Raw genomic sequence first — 24,391 nt, 5'->3', positions numbered from 1 at the left:
GCTAGAGGGAGACATGACACCAGGGGTCAGCTCAACAGCTAGAGGGAGACATGACACCATGGGTCAGCTCAACAGCTAGAGGGAGACATGACACCAGGGGTCAGCTCAACAGCTAGAGGGAGACATACAACAATTGTTGAATATCAAACTGTGTGTGTGTGTGTGTGTGTGTGTGTGTGTGTGTGTGTGTGTGTGTGTGTGTACCCAGTATGTGGTTGAGCTGGTCCAGGTAGTGCTTCCCAGGGAAGATGGGTCTATTGGAGAGCATCTCAGCCAGGATGCAGCCCACAGACCAGATATCAATAGACTTGGTGTAACCCTGAGAGAGGAGAGGCTAGCATTAACACAGCACACAGGAACCTCTAGCATTTACACAGCACACAGGAACCTCTAGCATTAACACAGCACACAGGAACCTCTAGCATTAACACAGCACACAGGAACCTCTAGCATTAACACAGCACACAGGAACCTCTAGCATTAACACAGCACACAGGAACCTCTAGCATTAACACAGCACACAGGAACCTCTAGCATTAACACAGCACACAGGAACCTCTAGCATTAACACAGCACACAGGAACCTCTAGCATTAACACAGCACACAGGAACCTCTAGCATTAACACAGCACACAGGAACCTCTAGCATTAACACAGCACACAGGAACCTCTAGCATTAACACAGCACACAGGAACCTCTAGCATTAACACAGCACACAGGAACCTCTAGCATTAACACAGCACACAGGAACCTCTAGCATTAACACAGCACACAGGAACCTCTAGCATTAACACAGCACACAGGAACCTCTAGCATTAACACAGCACACAGGAACCTCTAGCATTAACACAGCACATAGGAACCTCTAGCATTAACACAGCACATAGGAACCTCTAGCATTAACACAGCACATAGGAACCACTAGCATTAACACAGCACATAGGAACCACTAGCATTAACACAGCACATAGGAACCTCTAGCATTAACACAGCACATAGTAACCTCTAGCATTAACACAGCACATAGGAACCGCTAGCATTAACACAGCACATAGGAACCGCTAGCATTAATACAGCACATAGGAACCTCTAGCATTAACACAGCACATAGGAACCTCTACTATTAATACAGTAGATACATATAGTAACCTCTAGCATTAATACAGTAGATACATGTCCCCTGGCTGTAGTAACCTCTAGCATTAATACAGTAGATACATGTCCCCTGGCAGATGGGTCCTCGAGTTGCACAAAACAGGGAGGGAGACAACAGGACAGTCTAATTGCTATTGCCAGAGGGTCATAAATACCTAACCTCTCACTGGTTATTGGCTTGTTGTCTTCCATGACTCATAGCGCTAACTAAAAGCAATGATGACTCCACCCCCCGGGACACAAATAAGCTTAGCATCGATTGGCTGGTCTGCCTGGGCGAACAATCACAAAGTGGCACAGTGCGTGACTCAATCTGGTCCGTCCCGGCAGCGAGGGAGCTTTTCTCTTTACTCTCGGTCGCTAAACAAATCCTACGACATCCTCAGCATTACACCAATATCCCCAAAACAAGCCTGAGTCATGTATATTACAGACAGAGGTTTGATCTCAAAACAAGCCTGAGTCAAGTACATTATATTGTGCAGTATTGTAGACTAATATGGGTTGTTGTAGTGTAGTGGTGTATTGTAGACTAATATGGGTTGTTTAGTGTAGTGGTGTATTGTAGACTAATATGGGTTGTTTAGTGTAGTGGTGTATTGTAGACTAATATGGGTTGTTTAGTGTAGTGGTGTATTGTAGACTAATATGGGTTGTTTAGTGTAGTGGTGTATTGTAGACTAATATGGGTTGTTTAGTGTAGTGGTGTATTGTAGACTAATATGGGTTGTTGTAGTGGTGTATTGTAGACTAATATGGGTTGTTGTAGTGGTGTATTGTAGACTAATATGGGTTGTTGTAATGGTGTATTGTAGACTAATATGGGTTGTTGTAGTGTAGTGGTGTATTGTAGACTAATATGGGTTGTTTAGTGTAGTGGTGTAATGTAGACTAATATGGGTTGTTGTAGTGGTGTATTGTAGACTAATATGGGTTGTTGTAGTGGTGTATTGTAGACTAATATGGGTTGTTGTAATGGTGTATTGTAGACTAATATGGGTTGTTTAGTGTAGTGGTGTAATGTAGACTAATATGGGTTGTTTAGTGTAGTGGTGTATTGTAGACTAATATGGGTTGTTGTAGTGTAGTGGTGTATTGTAGACTAATATGGGTTGTTGTAGTGTAGTGGTGTATTGTAGACTAATATGGGTTGTTGTAGTGCTGTATTGTAGACTAATATGGGTTGTTTAGTGTAGTGCTGTATTGTAGACTAATATGGGTTGTTTAGTGTAGTGGTGTATTGTAGACTAATATGGGTTGTTTAGTGTAGTGGTGTATTGTAGACTAATATGGGTTGTTTAGTGTAGTGGTGTATTGTAGACTAATATGGGTTGTTTAGTGTAGTGGTGTATTGTAGACTAATATGGGTTGTTTAGTGTAGTGGTGTATTGTAGACTAATATGGGTTGTTTAGTGTAGTGGTGTATTGTAGACTAATATGGGTTGTTTAGTGTAGTGGTGTATTGTAAACTAATATGGGTTGTTTAGTGTAGTGGTGTATTGTAAACTAATATGGGTTGTTATCGTGTAGTGGTGTATAGTAGATTAATATGGGTTGTTGTAGTGTAGTGGTGTATTGTAAACTAATATGGGTTGTTATCGTGTAGTGGTGTAATGTAGATTAATATGGGTTGTTGTAGTGGTGTATTGTAGATTAATATGGGTTGTTGTAGTGTAGTGGTGTATTGTAGACTAATATGGGTTGTTATAGTGTAGTGGTGTATTGTTGTTTAATATGGGTTGTTGTAGTGGTGTATTGTAGACTAATATGGGTTGTTGTAGTGGTGTATTGTAGACTAATATGGGTTGTTGTAGTGGTGTATTGTAGACTAATATGGGTTGCTGTAGTGTAGTGGTGTATTGAGCTGTTGCATTTCACCTTTGAGTTGAGCATGATCTCAGGCGCACGGTACCAACGAGTCGCAACATACTCTGTCAGGAAGCCCGTGTGGTCATGGTCCGGGTCAGCCACACGTGCAAGACCAAAGTCACAGATCTAAGGAGGGGGAGGAGTTTAGAAAGGAGAGAAGGGAGGAGAGGAGGGTAGAGAAGGAGGGTGGAGAGAGACGAGTGGGTGGACCTGGTGCTATTTTGTAAAAATCAATCCACAAACTTGAGGTCGCAGATGATAATGAGCAGTAGGTTTAGGCCTCGGTGCAGGACATTAGGGTCAGGGTTCTGTACCCCTAGATAACAGATGATAATGAGCAGTAGGTTTAGGCCTCGGTGCAGGACATTAGGGTCAGGGTTCTGTACCCCTAGATAACAGATGATAATGAGCAGTAAGCAAAAAAAAAATATTTTTTTAAATCTAAGGACATTTGCTGTAAAACAGCACAATTTTCTCTGCCCCACAGAGCAGTACATTAGGGGATGAGGGGCAGGGATGAGAGGTCAGGGTTCTGTACCTTTAGATCACAGGTGGTATTGAGCAGCAGGTTGGAGGGTTTGAGGTCGCGGTGCAGGACGTTAGCTGAGTGGATGTACTTCAGGCCTCTCAGGATCTGGTACAGGAAGTAACAGATGTGATCGTTGCTCAGGTGCTGGGTCTTCAGCAGCTTATACAGATCTGTCTCCATCAGGTCCTGCACGATGTAGCTGGATAACAGAGGGTTAAGGAACAAACTCGACTGGGGCTGTTCATCACACTGCTGCTGTGTTGGTGGGGAGAAAGAGAGAGATCTCAGCAGGCTCTGCCGAAACCACACGTCTCATTTTTGGAAAAATAACGCCCCCAAAGTAAATGGCTATTTTGTCAGGACAAGATGCTAGAATATGCATATAATTGACAGCTTAGGATAGAAAAGACTAAAGTTTCCAAAACTGTAAAAATATTGTCTGTGAGTATAACAGAACTGATATTACAGGCGAAAGCCTGAGAAAAGTCCAATCAGGAAGTGACTCTTATTTAGAGACCCCTGCTTTCCTATGCGTCCCTATTGAGCAGTGAATGAGATATCAACCAGATTCCTTTTTCTATGGCTTCCCTAATGTGTCTAGTGTCACAATACATAGTTTCAGGCTTTTATTTTGAAAAATGAGCCTGAATGTCAACATTGTGTCAGTGGTCAGCTGGAGTCTCTCAGAGTGTTGTGTGTAAAGGACAAATGCGGCCATTGTTTCTCTTTCCTACTAAGAAGCCACGAGTCCCGGTGGATATATTATCGAATAGATATTTGAAAAACACCTTGAGGACTGATAATAAACAACGTTTGCCATGTTTCTGTCGATATTATGGAGCTAATTTGGAATATTTTTCGGTGTTGTAGTGACCTCAATTTCCGGTCGATTTCTCAGCCAAACGTGAAGGACAAATGGAGCTATTTTGCCTACAAAAATTATATTTTTGGAAAAAAGGAACATTTGCTATCTAACTGAGAGTCTCTTGAGTGAAAACATCCAAAGCTTATCAAAGGTAAACGATTTAATTTGATTGCTTTTCTGATTTTCGTGACTAGGTTGCCTGCTGCTAGCTAGTCATAATGCTATGCTAGGCTATCGATAAACTTACACAAATGCTTGTCTTGCTTTGGCTGTAAAGCATATTTGGAAAATCTGAGATGACAGGTTGATTAACAAAAGGCTAAGCTGTGTTTCAATATATATTCACTTGTGATTTTCATGAATAGGAATATTTTCTAGTAATATTTATGTCCGTTGCGTTATGCTAATTAGTGTCAGTTGATGATTACGCTCCCGGACCCGGGATGGGTAGTATCAAGAGGTGAATGAAGACAGCTTCTCCATCCTGGAGGGGGAAATCAATCATTTACAGGCCCAGGGACATGTACTACTCTGTGGTGACCTAAATGCCAGAACCGGACAAGAACCTGACACCCTCGGCACACAGGGGGACAAACACCAGCCTGGAGGTGACAGCATTCCCTCCCCCATATGCCCCCCCTAGGCACAACTACGACATCACCAACAAAATCGAGTCACAACTCCTGTCGCACGCTGGGTATGTACATAGTCAATGGTAGGCTCCGAGGGGACTCCTACGGTAGGTAATACCTATAGCTCATCTCTTGGCAGTAGTACTGTAGACTAGTTTATCACTGACCTCAACCCAGAGTCTCTCAGAGCGTTCACAGTCAGCCCACTGACACCCGTATCAGACCACAGCAAAATCACAGTCTACTTGAACAGAGCAATACTCAATCATGAGGCATCAAAACCAAAGGAACTGAGTAAATTTAAGAAATGCTATAGATGGAAGGAATGCAGTTTGGAAACCTACCAAAAAACTATTAAGCAACAACAAATTCAATCCCTTTTAGACAATTTCCTGGGTAAAACTTTCCACTGTAATAGTGAAGGTGTAGACTTGGCAGTAGAAAACCTAAACAGTATATTTGATCTCTCAGCTTCCCGATCAAATCTAAAAATTACAAATGGTTTGATGAAGAATGCAAAAACCTTTGAAAGAAATTGAGAACCTGTCCAACCAAAAACATAGAGGCCCAGAAAACCTGAGTCTACGCCTTCACTATGGTGAATCACCAAAACAATACAGAAATACATACGGAAAAAGAAGGAACAGCAGGTCAGAAATAAGCTCAATGTGATTGAATTATCAATAGACTAACCACTTCTGGGAAAACTAGACAAAAAAACAACATGAAGAGTTCTCTATCCAAAACAGAGATGTATGGATAAACCACTTCTCCAATCTTATTGGCTCTACAATAAAGAACAAACCGCAAAAACAAACTGTACGTGCTTGTCTTTTAAAGAATTTCTAAAAATCCAAAGAACTTTACAATATTAATTGTAAAGGGTTTAAACACTGTTTCCCATGCTTGTTCAATGAACCATAAACAATTATTAATGAACATGGACCTGTGGAACGGCCGTGAAGATGCTGACAGCTTACAGACGGTAGGCAATTAAGGTCACAGTTATGAAAACTTAGGACACTAAAGAGGCCTTTCTACTGACTCTGACAAACACCAAAAGAAAGATGCCCAGGGTCCCTGCTCATCTGCGTGAACATTCCTTAGGAATGCTGCAAGGAGGCATGAGAACTGCAGATGTGGCCAGGGCAATAAATTGCAATGTCCGTACTGTGAGACGCCTAAGACAGAGCTACAGGGAGACAGGAAGGACAACTGATCGTCCTCGCAGTGGCAGACCACGTGTAACAACACCTGCACAGGATCGGTACATCCGAACATCACACCTGCGGGACAGGTACAGGATGGCAACAACAACTGCCCGAGTTACACCAGGAACGCACAATCCCTTCATCAGTGCTCAGACTGTCCGCAATAGGCTGAGAGAGGCTGGACTGAGGGCTTGTAGGCCTGTTGTAAGGCAGGTCCTCACCAGACATCACCGGCAACAACGTCGCCTATGGGAACTAACCCACCGTTGCAGGAGCAGACAGGATTGGCAAAAAGTGCTCTTCACTGACGAGTCACGGGTTTGTCTCATCAGGGGTGATGGTCAGAGTTGCGTTTATCGTCGAATGAATGAGCGTTACACCGAGGCCTGTAATCTGGAGCGGGATCGATTTGGAGGTGGTGGGTCCGTCATGGTCTGGGGCGGTGTGCCCCAGCATCATCGGACTGAGCTTGTTGTCATTGCAGGCAATCTCCACGCTGTGCGTTACAGGGAAGACGTCCTCTTCCCTCATGTGGTACCCTTCCTGCAGGCTCATCCTGACATGACCCTCCAGCATGACAATGCCACCAGCCATACTGCTCGTTCTGTTTGTGATTTTCTGCAAGACAGAAATGTCAGTGTTCTGCCATGGCCAGCAAAGAGCTCGGATCTCAATCCCATTGAGCACGTCTGGGACCTGTTGGATCGGAGGGTGAGGGCTAGGGCCATTCCCCCCAGAAATGTCCGGGAACTTGCAGGTGCCTTGGTGGAAGAGCGGTGTAACATCTCAAAGCAAGAACTGGCAAATCTGGTGCAGTCCAAGATGAGGAGATGCACTGCAGTATTTAATGCAGCCGGTGGCCACACCAGATACTGACTGTTACTTTTGATCTTGACCCCCCCTTTGTTCAGGGACACATTATTCAATTTCTGTTAGTCACATGTCTGTGGAACTTGTTCAGTTTATGTCTCAGTTGTTGAATCTTATGTTCATTCATTCAATTGACAGTGAGAGGACGTTTCGTTTCTTTATATGATCGAATACAAATCTTAGAATCAACTATTAAAGACTACCAGAACACAGTGGATTCTCCAATTACATTGGATGAACTACAGGACAAACCCCACAACCCAAAAAGGCATGAGGTGTTGATGGTATCCTTAATGAAATGATCAAATATACAGACCACAAATTCCATTTGGCTATACTAAAACTAACATCATCCTTGGCTCTGGCATCTTCCCCAATATTTGGAACCAAGGACTGATCACCCCAATCCACAAAAGGGGAGACAAATAATAACTGTGGGATAGGCATCAACAGCAACCTTGGGAAAATCCTCTGCATTATCATTAACAGCAGACTCATACATTTCCTCAGTGAACACAATGTACAGAACAAATATCAAATTGTCTTTTTACCAAATTACTGTACGACAGACCACGTATTCACCCTGCACACCCTAATTGACAAACAAACAAACCAAAACAAAGGCAAAGTCTTCTCATGTTCGTTGAATTCAAAAGAGCTTTAGACTCAATTTGGCTTGAGGATCTGCTATACAAATTGATGGAAAGTTGTGTTGGGGGAAAAACATACAACATTATAAAATCCATGTAAAGAAACACACATTTCTTCCCACAGGGTCGTGGGGTGAGGCAGGGATGCAGCTTAAGCCCCACCCTCTCCAACATTTTTATCAACGAATTGGCGAGGACACTAGAACAGTCTGCAGCACCCGGCCTCCCCCTGCTAGAATCTGAAGTCAAATGTCTGCTGTTTGCTGATGATCTGGTGCTTCTGTCACCAACCAAGGAGGGCCTACAGCAGCACCTAGATCTTATGCACAGATTCTGCCAGACCTGGGCCCTGACAGTAAATCTCAGTAAGACCAAAATAATGGTGTTCCAAAAAAGGTCAAGTTGACAGGACAACAAATACAAATTCCATCTAGAAACCTTTGCCCTAGAGCACACAAAAAACGATACATACGTTGGCGTAAACATCAGCGCCACAGAGTTGTGAACGATCTGAGAGACAAGGCAAGTCTTCTATGCCATCAAAAAGAACATAAAATTTAACATACCAATTAGGATTTGGCTAAAGATACTTGAATCAGTTATAGAACCCATTGCCCTTCATGGTTATGAGGTCTGGGGTCCGCTCAACAACCATGAATTCACACAATGACAAACACCCAATTGAGACTCTGCATGCAGGATTCTGCAACAATATCCTCAGTGTACGTAAAACACCAAATAATGCATGCAGAGCAGAATTGGGCCAATACCCACTTATTATCAAAATCCAGAAAAGAGCCGTTAAATTCTATAACCACCTAAAAGGAAGAGATTCCCAAACCTTCCATAACAAAGCCATCACCTACAGAGAGATGAACCTGGAGAAGAGGACTCCTAAGCAAGCTGGTCCTGGGGCTCTGTTCACAAACACAAACAGACCGCACAGAGCCCCAGGACAGCAGCACAATTAGACCCAACCAAATCATGAGAAAACAAAAAGATAATTACTTGACACATTGGAAAGAATTAACAAAAAACGGAGTAAATTAGAATGCTATTTGGCCCTAAACAGAGAGTACACAGCGGCAGAATACCTGTCCACTGTGACTGAACCAAAATTAAGGAAAGCTTTGACTATGTACAGACTCAGTGAGCATAGCCTTGCTATTGTAAAATGTCATCGTAGGCAGACATGGCTCTCAAGAGAAGACAGGCTATGTGCAACACTGACCACAAAATGAGGTGGAAACTGAGCTGCACTTCCTAACCTCCTGCCCAAAGTATAACCATATTAGAGACACATTTCCCTCAGATTACACAGATCCACAAACAAATCCAATTTTGATAAACTCCCATATCTACTGGGTGAAATACCACAGTGTGCATCACAGCAGCAATATGTGTGACCTGTTGCCACAAGAAAAGGGCAACCAGTGAAGAACACCATTCTAAATACAACCTATATTTATGTTTATACACTTTTACCATTTTCACATATGACATTTAAAATGTCTTTATTATTTTGGAACTGTTGTGAGTGTAATGTTAATAAACAATACAATTTAAAAGTTATCTACTTCACTTGATTTGGCAATGTAAACATGTTTCCCATGCCAATAAAGCCCTTAAATTGAAATGGAATTGTCAGAATGTGAGAGAGAGAGAGAATCACAAGATAAAGATGATCCAAGTCTGACTAACATCCTGACTACGTGCGGATGACATGATAAATAACATCAGGCTGTAAAAGATACACATCCTTCATCTGGTGGATGGAGGGCATGCGGATGATGTCGTTGACATGATAAATAACATCAGGTAAAGGATACACATCCTTCATCTGGTGGATGGAGGGCATGCGGATGATGTCGTTGATGCTGATGATGTTCTCATGTTTGAAACGCAGCAGAATCTTAATCTCTCTCAGAGTCCTCTGGCAGTATGTCTGGTGCTCAAACGGACTGATCTTCTTAATCGCCACGCGGACCTTGTTGTCACGGCAATATGCAGAGCTGGGGATGGAGAGAGAGAGAGAGAGGAGGTTAGAGTCAGAGCTGGAGAGAGGGGGGGTTAGAGAGAGAGGGGGGGTTAGAGAGAGAGGGTGAGAGAGAGACAGGGGGGGTTAGAGAGAGAGGGGTTAGAGAGAGACAGGGGGGGTTAGAGAGAGGGGGGGTTAGAGAGAGGGGGGGTTAGAGAGAGGGGGGGGGTTAGAGAGAGAGGGGGGTTAGAGAGAGGGGGGGGGTTAGAGAGAGAGGGGGGTTAAAGAGATGGGGGGTTAGAGAGAGGGGGGGTTAGAGAGAGGGGGGGTTAGAGAGAGGGGGTTAAAGAGATGGGGGGTTAGAGAGAGGGGGGGTTAGAGAGAGAGGGGGGTTAAAGAGATGGGGGGTTAGAGAGAGAGAGGGGGGTTAAAGAGATGGGGGTTAGAGAGAGAGAGGGGGGTTAGAGAGAGAGCGGGGGGGGGTAGAGAGAGAGCGGGGGGGTTAGAGAGAGCGAGGGGGGGTTAGAGAGAGAGGGGGGGTTAGAGAGAGAGGGGGGGTTAGAGAGAGAGGGGGGGTTAGAGAGAGAGGGGGGTTAAAGAGATGGGGGTTAAAGAGATGGGGGGTTAGAGAGAGAGGGGGGTTAAAGAGATGGGGGGTTAGAGAGAGAGCGGGGGGGGGGTTAGAGAGAGAGCGGGGGGGGTTAGAGAGAGAGCGGGGGGGGGGGTTAGAGAGAGAGCGGGGGGGGTTAGAGAGAGAGCGGGGGGGGGGGGTTCGTTAGAGAGAGAGAGGGGGGTTAGAGAGAGCGGGGGGGGGGGGGGGTTAGAGAGAGAGCGGGGGGGGGTTAGAGAGAGAGAGGGGGGTTAGAGAGAGAGAGGGGGTTAGAGAGAGAGCGGGGGGGGGTTAGAGAGAGAGCGGGGGGGGGGGTTAGAGAGAGAGCGGGGGGGGGGGGGGGGGGTTAGAGAGGGAGCGGGGGGGGGGGGGGTTTAGAGAGAGCGGGGGGGGGGGGGTTTGAGAGAGAGCTGGTGGCGAGAGAGGAAGTTAGTCAGTTAATCTCTTAGAAATACAGTAACTACTAACTACTGAGTTGTTGACTGTGCTGTTCTTGTTGACTGTGCTGTTCTTGTTGACTGTGCTGTTCTTTCTTTTTGCAACATGAAATCACTATCAGTCAGCATGTGGAACATTCAGGCCCTAAACTCATCAACCTTTGGACTGAAGAGTTTAGCACTGAAGTTCAACAAACATCTGAAAGATGTTGACGTCATCATTCTGCAGGAGACATGGTGTTAGTGACAAATGTCAGCCTAACTGCCCCACAAGCTACAGAGAGGTCATTGTGCCGTCACAGAAACACAGCTCTGTCAATAGAGGCAGAGACTCTGGAGGACTGATCATTTGGTACAAAACCCAAATACAAAATCAAATTGATCCCATCAAAATCGGCAAATATCACATTTGGTTAAAACTGAAAAAAGAACTTGGACTGACAGAAAGATATGTTCCTTTGCACAATATATATCCCCCCTCAGAATCCCCATATTACTCAGAGGAGATCTTCCCCACCCTTGAGGAAGATACGTGCCATTTCCAGGCCCAGGGAAATGTGCTCATCTGTGGGGACACTGGGGCCTCCTGAGTGGAGCAGTGGTCTACGACACTGTATCGATGTGTCATTAGAGATCCTGGGTTCGAGTCCAGGCCCTGTCTACTGTTCGCTGATGATCTGGTGCTTCTGTCACCAACCAAGGAAGGTCTACAGCAGCACCTAGATCTGTCCCCAACCACTGTATCGCTGTGTCATTAGAGATCCTGGGTTCGAGTCCAGGCCCTGTCTACTGTTCGCTGATGATCTGGTGCTTCTGTCCCCAACCAAGGAGGGCCTACAGCAGCACCTAGATCTGTCACCAACCAAGGAGGGCCTACAGCAGCACCTAGATCTGTCACCAACCAAGGAGGGCCTACAGCAGCACCTAGATCTGTCACCAACCAAGGAGGGCCTACAGCAGCACCTAGATCTGTCACCAACCAAGGAGGGCCAACAGCAGCACCTAGATCTTCTGCACAGATTCTGTCAGACCTGGGCCCTGACAGTAAATCTCAGTAAGACTAAAATAATGGTGTTCCAAAAAAGGTCCAGTTACCAGGAACATAAATACAAATTCTATCTAGACACTGTTGCCCAAGAGCACACAAAACTATACATACCTCGGCCTAAACATGAACATCACAGGTTCACAGGTTCTAAACAGAGTACACAGCGGCAGAAAATCTGATCACTGTGACTGACAAAGTTAAGGAAAGCTTTGACTACGTACAGACATCAGTGAGCATAGCCTTGCTATTGAGAAAGGCAGCTGTAAGCAGACCTGGCTCTCAAGAGAAGACAGGCTATGTGCACACCGCCCACAAAATGAGGTGGAAACTGAGCTGCACTTCCTCACTTCCTATCAAATGTATGACCATATGAGAGAGACATATTTTCATCAGATTACACAGACCCACAAAATTCGAATACCAGTGTGCCATCACAGCAGCAAGATGTGTGACCTGTTGCCACAAGAAAAGAGCAACCAGTGAAGAACAAACACCATTGTAAATAGAAGACATAGTTATGCTTATTTATTTTCCCTTTTGTACTTGAACTATTTGCGCATAATCTGACATTTGAAATGTCTTTATTCCTTTGAATCTTTTGTGAGTGTAATGTTTACTGTTTATTTTTTATGGTTTATTTCACTTTTGTTTATTATCTATTTAAATAGCTTAAGCAATGTAAACATGTTTCCCATGTAAATAAAGCCCCTTAAATTGAATTGAGAGAGGAGAGAAATAAAGGAGATAGGAGCGAAAGAGAGGAGAGAGAAAGAGAGAGGGAGGGAGAGAGAGAAGAGGAGAGAGAGAGAGAAGAGGAGAGAGAGAAAGAAAAAGAGGAGAGCGAAAGAGAGGAGAGCGAAAGAGGAGAGCGAAAGAGAGGAGAGCGAAAGAGGAGAGCGAAAGAGAGGAGAGAGAAAGAGAGGAGAGCGAGAAAGAGAGGAGAGCGAGAAAGAGAGGAGAGCGAGAAAGAGAGGAGAGCGAGAAAGAGAGGAGAGCGAGAAAGAGAGGAGAGCGAGAAAGAGAGGAGAGCGAGAAAGAGAGGAGAGCGAGAAAGAGAGGAGAGCGAGAAAGAGAGGAGAGCGAGAAAGAGAGGAGAGCGAGAAAGAGAGGAGAGCGAGAAAGAGAGGAGAGCGAGAAAGAGAGGAGAGCGAGAAAGAGAGGAGAGCGAGAAAGAGAGGAGAGCGAGAAAGAGAGGAGAGAGAAAGAGAGGAGAGGAGAGAAAGAGAGGAGAGCGAAAGAGAGGAGAGCGAAAGAGAGGAGAGAGAGGAGAGAAAGAGAGGGAGAGAGAAGAGAAATGTTAACATATGTTTCCCGTGCGAATAAAGCCCTGAAATTGAAAGTAAATTGAATTGAGAGAGATGAGAAAGAGGACAGAGAGAAAGGAAGAGGTGGTAGTGTTTCCATGGAAACAGAGTACAAGGCCTTAGATATTGCAGCCAGTGTGGTGGATTATGCAACAGCCCATTGCTATGACGATGTGGAAGGGGGAGGAGGGGAGAAAGCTCAACCCTGCCAGCAGGTTTAGCATAGCATCCTCCATACACAGTTAAATCATCTGTGCGACTATAGCAGGGAATTGGATTGATTGGGTCTATTAAAAATGTTCCTACCGTCACATCTTAGTCGATATGACACCTATGTCGATGAAAATTCCCAAATCAACACAACACTCCCCACCTCTAGTCATGATCCATATGGCCATGACAGAGAATCACTATACCAGATTTAATTTCTTTTATAAGGTACAGTTAGCATTAGGGTCATCAGAAAGAGGTGATTCATTTCCTGATTTTACTTATGCAGGAAAATAAAGGCATGTGATGTATCAGAGATTATGGAAAGGAATTATAGTCAACCTAAAATATTGTAATATAAGTATAAATACTGTTTATACAAACCTGTATAAATAGTCTCCAAAATATTTGTAAACAGAATGTTTTCTTAAAAAGCTGTGAGTGTCGTTATATGATACAATATCATCAGCATTTCCAACTTGTCTAAGTCCCATCATCAACTGATGTCAGCCAGTGTCTGGCTGTGGATGGACAGCGTTGTTTCAATATTGGCAGTTAATTTAAAAAAATGATGGACTTATTTCTCAAAAAATGTCTGGCTAGCTAGCTAACACATTCAGTGCACATAAATTCTTCACATTCATTGTTTTACACAATATTTTACCACAGCATTGGAAAACCATGGTTGACCAACTCCCTGACCACAATGGCTAACCTTTGGACCGTCATAAGAAGGTTCATGGCCATTCTAGTGTTCTACTTCTATAGAACCTAAGACGTGATCATTTTCTGTAGTGTTTCTGACAAGGCGAACATCTTTTCAGCTGAATCTCAGAGTTCAAAAACCAGGACAAACAACTTGTCAGCTAGCAAGCCAACACCAGTAGATGAGAAGCAAGCCAACACCAGTAGATGAGAAGCAAGCCAACACCAGTAGATGAGAAGCAAGCCAACACCAGTAGATGAGAAGCAAGCTACAAGCAAAGGAAGTTAGCGAGCAAGGTATATTTTGCTATGAAAGGTTTTTCATGTCATCTGTGGAAAATAAGCGAATGTCCTTGGCTGCCATTATAGCCAGTTAGCTAGAATGTCTGCACAAACTATCAGAAAACGTCTCAGGGAAGCTCAGCTGTGTGCTCGTCGTCCTCACCAGGGTCTTGACCTGACTGCAGTTCAGCGTCGTAACCGACTTCAGTGGGAAAATGCTCACCTTCGATGGTCACTGTCTGGCTAGAGAAGTGTGATCTTTACGGATGAATCTTGGTTTCAACTGTACCAGGCAGATGGCAGACGGCGTGTATGGTATCGTGTGGGAGAGCAGTTTGCTGATGTCAACGTTGTGAACAGAGTGCCCCATGGTGGCAGTGGGGTTGTGGTATGGGCAGGCATAAGCTACAGACAACGAACACCAATTGCATTTTATCAATGGCAATTCGAATGCAGAGACATACTGTAACAAGATCCTGAGGCTCATTGATGTGCCATTCATCCGCTGCCGTCACCTCATGTTTCAGCATGATAATGCACGGCTCCATGTCACAAGGATCTGTACACAATTCCTGGATGCATGTTTGGGATGCTCTGGATCGATGTGTACGACAACGTGTTCCAGTTCCCACCAATATCCATAAACTTCCACAGCCATTGAAGAGGAGTGGGACAACATTCCACAGGCCAGAGTCAACAGCCTGATCAACTCTATGTGAAGGAGATGTGTCACGCGCTGCACGAGGCAGATGGTCACACCAGATACTGACTGGTTTTCTGATCCACACCCCTACCTTTTTAAGGTATCTGTGATCAACAGATGCATATCTGTACTCCTAGTCATGTGAAATCCATAGATTAAAACCTATATGAACTGTAACACAGTAAAATCTTTGAAATTGTTGCATGTTGCTTTAATATTTTTGTTTGACTAAGAAATACTTGTATACTGGCTACGGAATCTCTAAAATGGACAAAACAGTACTATTGCCCATTTTTCAAGTGGAGGCCTTAAGGGAATATACGAGCACACTTGTTCAGCAGGCGCCAGCCGAACTGAAGCATGGTGACGCCTTAACTCTGTTGCCGGAGAGGAAGGAAACCGCTCAGGGATTTCACCATGAGGCCAATGGTGACTTCAAAACAGTTGGATGGCTGTGATGGGAGAAAACTGAGGATGGATCAACAACATTGTCGTTACTCCACAATACTAATAACCTAAATGACAGAGTGAAAATGAAGCCTGTACACAATAAAAAATATTGCAAAACAAGCCTCCTGTTGGCAACAAGGCACTATCGTAATACTGCAAAAATGTGGCAAAGCAATTCACTTTATGTCCCAAATACATCCGTTTATGTTTGGGACAAATCCAACACATTACTGAGTACCATTCGCCATTATTTCAAGCATCATGGTGGCTGCAACATGGACGCAGCATTCTAAGGCACTGCATCTCAGTGCAAAAGGCGTCACTAAATACACCCTGGTTCAAATCCAGGCTGTATCACATCCGGCTGTGATTGGGAGTCCCATAGAGCGGCGCACAATTGGCCCAGCGTCGTCCGGGTTTGGCTGGTGTAGTCAGTCATTGTAAATAAGAATTTGTTCTTAACTAGTTAGTTAGTTATATATATATATAAAACTATAATTTAAAAGATTATTAAACATTTAAATCCACTAGATGTTGGAACATTGCTGCAAGGCCTTCCTACCATTCAGAGAGGATAGACCATTTTTAAGTGCTTCAGCACTCTGTGGTCCCTGTTCTGTGAGCTTGTGTGGCCTACAACTTCGTCTTATGCTCCTAAACGTTTCCACTTCACAATAACAGCACTTACAGTTGACCAGGGCAGAAATTTGACACACTGACTTGTTGGAAAGGTGGCATCCTATGACGGTGCCACGTTGAAAGTGACTGATCTCTTCTGTAAGGCCATTCTACTGACAATGTTTGTCTATGGAGATTACACCGGTCAGCAACGGGTGTGGCTGAAATAGAACCACTAATTTGAAAGGGTGTCCACATACTTTTGGCCATGTGACGTACATTACTTTGTGACAACTGCTTTAGTAAAAACGGTTTCCTAGGACACATGAGTGATTGCGTGTTCCATTTTAATTCTGTGGTTACAGCCAGAAGAGGACTGGCCACCCCACATAGCCTGGTTCCTCTCTAGGTTTCTTCCTAGGTATTGGCCTTTCTAGGGAGTTTTTCCTAGCCACCGTGCTTCTCCACCTGCATTGCTTGCTGTTTGGGGTTTTAGGCTGGGTTTCTGTACAGCACTTTGAGATATCAGCTGATGTACGAAGGGCTATATAAATAAATTTGATTTGATTTGATTTGATTTGGTTACCACAATCAGCTCTCTCTGGCTGAGACTGGGAGTGACACACACATACACAGGGTCCTGTGGTTCACTTGTCAATACCCTCATTAACCCTACTACATCGAAGCACACAGAACAGACCACACCAGAGAGTCAGTGGTTTACTTAAGAACTAAGGCCTGGACACTGCCCTTAGCTGTGGTATATTGACCATATATCACAAACCCCCGAGGTGCCTCAACCAACGAAATTAGAGCAGTTACCCGTGGTATACGGTCTGATATACCATGAATGTCAATCATGAATGTCAGCCAATCAGCATTCAGGATTGAAATCACCCTGTTTATAAAATAAAATAAATAGCAGTGATAGCTGGATTAAAGCCCCACATTAAACCCTTCTCTACTGGCAGTGACAACTGGATTAAAGCCCCACATTAAACCCTTCTCTACTGGCAGTTACAGCTGGATTAAAGCCCCACATTAAACCCTTCTCTACTGGCAGTTACAGCTGGATTAAAGCCCCACATTAAACCCTTCTCTACTGGCAGTTACAGCTGGATTAAAGGCCCACATTAAACCCTTCTCTACTGGCAGTTACAGCTGGATTAAAGTCCCACATTAAACCCTTCTCTACTGGCAGTTACAGCTGGATTAAAGCCCCACATTAAACCCTTCTCTACTGGCAGTTACAGCTGGATTAAAGCCCCACATGAAACCCTTCTCTACTGGCAGTTACAGCTGGATTAAAGCCCCACATTAAACCCTTATCTACTGGCAGTGACAACTGGATTAAAGCCCCACATTAAACCCTTCTCTACTGGCAGTTACAACTGGATTAAAGCCCCACATTAAACCCTTCTCTACTGGCAGTTACAGCTGGATTAAAGCCCCACATTAAACCCTTCTCTACTGGCAGTGACAACTGGATTAAAGCCCCACATTAAACCCTTCTCTACTGGCAGTTACAGCTGGATTAAAGCCCCACATTAAACCCTTCTCTACTGGCAGTTACAGCTGGATTAAAGCCCCACATTAAACCCTTCTCTACTGGCAGTTACAGCTGGATTAAAGCCCCACATGAAACCCTTCTCTACTGGCAGTTACAGCTGGATTAAAGCCCCACATTAAACCCTTCTCTACTGGCAGTTACAGCTGGATTAAAGCCCCACATTAAACCCTTCTCTACTGGCAGTTACAGCTGGATTAAAGCCCCACATTAAACCCTTCTCTACTGGCAGTTACAGCTGGATTAAAGCCCCACATTAAACCCTTCTCTACTGGCAGTTACAGCTGGATTAAAGCCCCATATTAAACCCTTCTCTACTGGCAGTGACAACTGGATTAAAGCCCCACATTAAACCCTTCTCTACTGGCAGTGACAACTGGATTAAAGCCCCACATTAAACCCTTCTCTACTGGCAGTTACAGGTGGATTAAAGCCCCACATTAAACCCTTCTCTACTGGCAGTGACAGCTGGATTAAAGCCCCACATTAAACCCTTCTCTACTGGCAGTTACAGCTGGATTAAAGCCCCACATTAAACCCTTCTCTACTGGCAGTTACAGCTGGATTAAAGCCCCACATTAAACCCTTCTCTACTGGCAGTTACAGCTGGTTTAAAGCCCCACATTAAACCCTTCTCTACTGGCAGTGACAACTGGATTAAAGCCCCACATTAAACCCTTCTCTACTGGCAGTTACAGCTGGATTAAAGCCCCACATTAAACCCTTCTCTACTGGCAGTTACAGCTGGATTAAAGCCCCACATTAAACCCTTCTCTACTGGCAGTTACAGCTGGATTAAAGCCCCACATTAAACCCTTCTCTACTGGCAGTTACAGCTGGATTAAAGCCCCACATTAAACCCTTCTCTACTGGCAGTTACAGCTGGATTAAAGCCCCACATTAAACCCTTCTCTACTGGCAGTGACAACTGGATTAAAGCCCCACATTAAACCCTTCTCTACTGGCAGTTACAGCTGGATTAAAGCCCCACATTAAACCCTTCTCTACTGGCAGTTACAGATGGATTAAAGCCCCACATTAAACCCAGGTTCCGCCTCTAACATCGCGAGCGTGGTTCCGCCTCTAACATCGCTAGCTACGACTTACCACCTTTTTTTGCCACGTAAAATGTTATGCAACAAAAAACGAGAGATTCTTATTGGACAAATTCAGGTAGGGCCCTCCCTCCCGGTTTGGTTTCTAGTGACTACACCCTGGTTGGTTGGTGTTGAGGTGTCAGCCACAACAACTTCCTCTTGTCCTGACCTGACTTCAGGGATAATATGATCTCATTCAGAGACATTGAACAGCTAATCCATAAACTCTATTATCAGATTAAGGGACAGTTTATACCTTGTATTGACTCACTGGGACTGTATTGGCTGGATCCCAGAACTGCCTCATCCAGCCAGGACAGAGATGACCAGTGAGACTTTATGAACTCAACTGACATGAATCCATGTTATCGAAGGGGAGAAGAGGTGGCTGGCTGTCCACAGGAAGCTCTCACTGATACAGCTCACACACTGGAACACACCAGGGATCTAGGGTACATTCCAGCCTCCTTACGTCATCGCAGGACAGACAGACACATACACACATACACACACTTGTACAAACACGCTCGGACAAACACACACTCCTGGGTTCTACCCAAAAAATGTACGCGGGGCGCTGCGACACCTTGTGGAATTGGCTGCCCCACTTTGGAAACATTTTTCAGAGCTATCGCCAACACCTCTGAAAAACATCAAGCCCAAAAATGCCATGCATTTCTAGGATAAATTACAACTGTACATATGATCCCATATGATCCAGATAAACAAACTAACGCTACAGGAGACATGGATCTAGTCCCAGTGAGCCAGAGTCTAGTCACAGTGCTCCCTCCATATAAACACAGCCAGAGTCTAGTCACAGTGCTCCCTCCATGTAAATATAAACACAGCCAGAGTCTAGTCACAGTGCTCCCTCCATGTAAATATAAACACAGCCAGAGTCTAGTCACAGTGCTCCCTCCATATAAACACAGCCAGAGTCTAGTCACAGTGCTCCCTCCATGTAAACACAGCCAGAGTCTAGTCACAGTGCTCCCTCCATGTAAATACAGCCAGAGTCTAGTCACAGTGCTCCCTCCATGTAAACACAGCCAGAGTCTAGTCACAGTGCTCCCTCCATGTAAACACAGCCAGAGTCTAGTCACAGTGCTCCCTCCATGTAAATATAAACACAGCCAGAGTCTAGTCACAGTGCTCCCTCCATGTAAATATAAACACAGCCAGAGTCTAGTCACAGTGCTCCCTCCATATAAACACAGGCAGAGTCTAGTCACAGTGCTCCCTCCATGTAAACACAGCCAGAGTCTAGTCACAGTGCTCCCTCCATATAAACACAGCCAGAGTCTAGTCACAGTGCTCCCTCCATGTAAATATAAACACAGCCAGAGTCTAGTCACAGTGCTCCCTCCATGTAAATATAAACACAGCCAGAGTCTAGTCACAGTGCTCCCTCCATGTAAATATAAACACAGCCAGAGTCTAGTCACAGTGCTCCCTCCATGTAAATATAAACACAGCCAGAGTCTAGTCACAGTGCTCCCTCCATATAAACACAGCCAGAGTCTAGTCACAGTGCTCCCTCCATGTAAATATAAACACAGCCAGAGTCTAGTCACAGTGCTCCCTCCATGTAAATATAAACACAGCCAGAGTCTAGTCACAGTGCTCCCTCCATATAAACACAGCCAGAGTCTAGTCACAGTGCTCCCTCCATGTAAACACAGCCAGAGTCTAGTCACAGTGCTCCCTCCATGTAAATACAGCCAGAGTCTAGTCACAGTGCTCCCTCCATGTAAACACAGCCAGAGTCTAGTCACAGTGCTCCCTCCATGTAAACACAGCCAGAGTCTAGTCACAGTGCTCCCTCCATGTAAATATAAACACAGCCAGAGTCTAGTCACAGTGCTCCCTCCATGTAAATATAAACACAGCCAGAGTCTAGTCACAGTGCTCCCTCCATATAAACACAGGCAGAGTCTAGTCACAGTGCTCCCTCCATGTAAACACAGCCAGAGTCTAGTCACAGTGCTCCCTCCATATAAACACAGCCAGAGTCTAGTCACAGTGCTCCCTCCATGTAAATATAAACACAGCCAGAGTCTAGTCACAGTGCTCCCTCCATGTAAATATAAACACAGCCAGAGTCTAGTCACAGTGCTCCCTCCATGTAAATATAAACACAGCCAGAGTCTAGTCACAGTGCTCCCTCCATGTAAATATAAACACAGCCAGAGTCTAGTCACAGTGCTCCCTCCATATAAACACAGCCAGAGTCTAGTCACAGTGCTCCCTCCATGTAAATATAAACACAGCCAGAGTCTAGTCACAGTGCTCCCTCCATGTAAACACAGCCAGAGTCTAGTCACAGTGCTCCCTCCATGTAAACACAGCCAGAGTCTAGTCACAGTGCTCCCTCCATGTAAATATAAACACAGCCAGAGTCTAGTCACAGTGCTCCCTCCATATAAACACAGCCAGAGTCTAGTCACAGTGCTCCCTCCATGTAAATATAAACACAGCCAGAGTCTAGTCACAGTGCTCCCTCCATATAAACACAGCCAGAGTCTAGTCACAGTGCTCCCTCCATGTAAATATAAACACAGCCAGAGTCTAGTCACAGTGCTCCCTCCATGTAAATATAAACACAGCCAGAGTCTAGTCACAGTGCTCCCTCCATATAAATACAGCCAGAGTCTAGTCACAGTGCTCCCTCCATGTAAATATAAACACAGCCAGAGTCTAGTCACAGTGCTCCCTCCATATAAACACAGCCAGAGTCTAGTCACAGTGCTCCCTCCATGTAAATATAAACACAGCCAGAGTCTAGTCACAGTGCTCCCTCCATATAAATACAGCCAGAGTCTAGTCACAGTGCTCCCTCCATGTAAATATAAACACAGCCAGAGTCTAGTCACAGTGCTCCCTCCATGTAAACACAGCCAGAGTCTAGTCACAGTGCTCCCTCCATGTAAATATAAACACAGCCAGAGTCTAGTCACAGTGCTCCCTCCATGTAAATATAAACACAGCCAGAGTCTAGTCACAGTGCTCCCTCCATGTAAATATAAACACAGCCAGAGTCTAGTCACAGTGCTCCCTCCATGTAAATATAAACACAGCCAGAGTCTAGTCACAGTGCTCCCTCCATATAAACACAGCCAGAGTCTAGTCACAGTGCTCCCTCCATGTAAATATAAACACAGCCAGAGTCTAGTCACAGTGCTCCCTCCATGTAAACACAGCCAGAGTCTAGTCACAGTGCTCCCTCCATGTAAACACAGCCAGAGTCTAGTCACAGTGCTCCCTCCATGTAAATATAAACACAGCCAGAGTCTAGTCACAGTGCTCCCTCCATATAAACACAGCCAGAGTCTAGTCACAGTGCTCCCTCCATGTAAATATAAACACAGCCAGAGTCTAGTCACAGTGCTCCCTCCATATAAACACAGCCAGAGTCTAGTCACAGTGCTCCCTCCATGTAAATATAAACACAGCCAGAGTCTAGTCACAGTGCTCCCTCCATGTAAATATAAACACAGCCAGAGTCTAGTCACAGTGCTCCCTCCATATAAATACAGCCAGAGTCTAGTCACAGTGCTCCCTCCATGTAAATATAAACACAGCCAGAGTCTAGTCACAGTGCTCCCTCCATATAAACACAGCCAGAGTCTAGTCACAGTGCTCCCTCCATGTAAATATAAACACAGCCAGAGTCTAGTCACAGTGCTCCCTCCATATAAACACAGCCAGAGTCTAGTCACAGTGCTCCCTCCATATAAACACAGCCAGAGTCTAGTCACAGTGCTCCCTCCATGTAAATATAAACACAGCCAGAGTCTAGTCACAGTGCTCCCTCCATGTAAATATAAACACAGCCAGAGTCTAGTCACAGTGCTCCCTCCATATAAATACAGCCAGAGTCTAGTCACAGTGCTCCCTCCATGTAAATATAAACACAGCCAGAGTCTAGTCACAGTGCTCCCTCCATATAAACACAGCCAGAGTCTAGTCACAGTGCTCCCTCCATGTAAATATAAACACAGCCAGAGTCTAGTCACAGTGCTCCCTCCATATAAACACAGCCAGAGTCTAGTCACAGTGCTCCCTCCATATAAACACAGCCAGAGTCTAGTCACAGTGCTCCCTCCATGTAAATATAAACACAGCCAGAGTCTAGTCACAGTGCTCCCTCCATGTAAATATAAACACAGCCAGAGTCTAGTCACAGTGCTCCCTCCATGTAAATATAAACACAGCCAGAGTCTAGTCACAGTGCTCCCTCCATATAAACACAGCCAGAGTCTAGTCACAGTGCTCCCTCCATGTAAATATAAACACAGCCAGAGTCTAGTCACAGTGCTCCCTCCATATAAATACAGCCAGAGTCTAGTCACAGTGCTCCCTCCATATAAACACAGCCAGAGTCTAGTCACAGTGCTCCCTCCATGTAAATATAAACACAGCCAGAGTCTAGTCACAGTGCTCCCTCCATGTAAATATAAACACAGCCAGAGTCTAGTCACAGTGCTCCCTCCATGTAAATACAGCCAGAGTCTAGTCACAGTGCTCCCTCCATGTAAACACAGCCAGAGTCTAGTCACAGTGCTCCCTCCATGTAAATATAAATACAGCCAGAGTCTAGTCACAGTGCTCCCTCCATGTAAACACAGCCAGAGTCTAGTCACAGTGCTCCCTCCATGTAAATGTAAACACAGCCAGCCAGAGTCTAGTCACAGTGCTCCCTCCATGTAAATATAAACACAGCCAGAGTCTAGTCACAGTGCTCCCTCCATGTAAATATAAACACAGCCAGAGTCTAGTCACAGTGCTCCCTCCATGTAAATACAGCCAGAGTCTAGTCACAGTGCTCCCTCCATGTAAACACAGCCAGAGTCTAGTCACAGTGCTCCCTCCATGTAAATATAAATACAGCCAGAGTCTAGTCACAGTGCTCCCTCCATGTAAATATAAACACAGCCAGAGTCTAGTCACAGTGCTCCCTCCATGTAAATATAAACACAGCCAGAGTCTAGTCACAGTGCTCCCTCCATGTAAATACAGCCAGAGTCTAGTCACAGTGCTCCCTCCATGTAAATATAAACACAGCCAGAGTCTAGTCACAGTGCTCCCTCCATGTAAATATAAACACAGCCAGAGTCTAGTCACAGTGCTCCCTCCATGTAAATATAAACACAGCCAGAGTCTAGTCACAGTGCTCCCTCCATGTAAATACAGCCAGAGTCTAGTCACAGTGCTCCCTCCATGTAAATATAAACACAGCCAGAGTCTAGTCACAGTGCTCCCTCCATGTAAATATAAACACAGCCAGAGTCTAGTCACAGTGCTCCCTCCATATAAACACAGCCAGAGTCTAGTCACAGTGCTCCCTCCATGTAAATATAAACACAGCCAGAGTCTAGTCACAGTGCTCCCTCCATGTAAATATAAACACAGCCAGAGTCTAGTCACAGTGCTCCCTCCATATAAACACAGCCAGAGTCTAGTCACAGTGCTCCCTCCATGTAAATATAAACACAGCCAGAGTCTAGTCACAGTGCTCCCTCCATGTAAATATAAACACAGCCAGAGTCTAGTCACAGTGCTCCCTCCATGTAAATATAAACACAGCCAGAGTCTAG

At 44.9% G+C, this 24,391-nt stretch overlaps 1 protein-coding gene across 4 annotated transcripts in view; it reads right to left on the bottom strand.

Annotated features, from left to right (window-relative positions):
• The window catches only part of LOC109881705 (mitogen-activated protein kinase 1), a 55,658-nt gene that overhangs the window by 16,512 nt on the left and 14,755 nt on the right, over positions 1 to 24,391 (bottom strand). For 3 of the 4 annotated variants that reach the window (XR_004207725.1, XR_004207723.1, XM_031816477.1), the window contains exons 2-5: positions 9,537 to 9,794; positions 3,564 to 3,753; positions 3,035 to 3,151; positions 205 to 319 (exon numbers count right to left, since the gene is read on the bottom strand). Coding sequence is in view for 2 of the 4 variants with exons in the window: in XM_031816477.1 (XP_031672337.1) it covers positions 205 to 319; positions 3,035 to 3,151; positions 3,564 to 3,753; positions 9,537 to 9,794 (680 nt within the window). In the remaining 2 variants the exon portion in view is untranslated. The remainder of the gene's footprint in view (positions 1 to 204; positions 320 to 3,034; positions 3,152 to 3,563; positions 3,754 to 9,536; positions 9,795 to 24,391) is intronic. The other variant, XM_031816486.1, reaches the window with a different exon arrangement.

The sequence above is a fragment of the Oncorhynchus kisutch genome, linkage group LG3, assembly GCF_002021735.2.
Source record: "Oncorhynchus kisutch isolate 150728-3 linkage group LG3, Okis_V2, whole genome shotgun sequence".
Taxonomy (NCBI): Eukaryota; Metazoa; Chordata; class Actinopteri; order Salmoniformes; family Salmonidae; genus Oncorhynchus; species Oncorhynchus kisutch.
The sequence above is the reverse complement of the archived record's forward strand: the minus strand, read 5'-3'. Positions and strand labels throughout refer to the sequence as shown.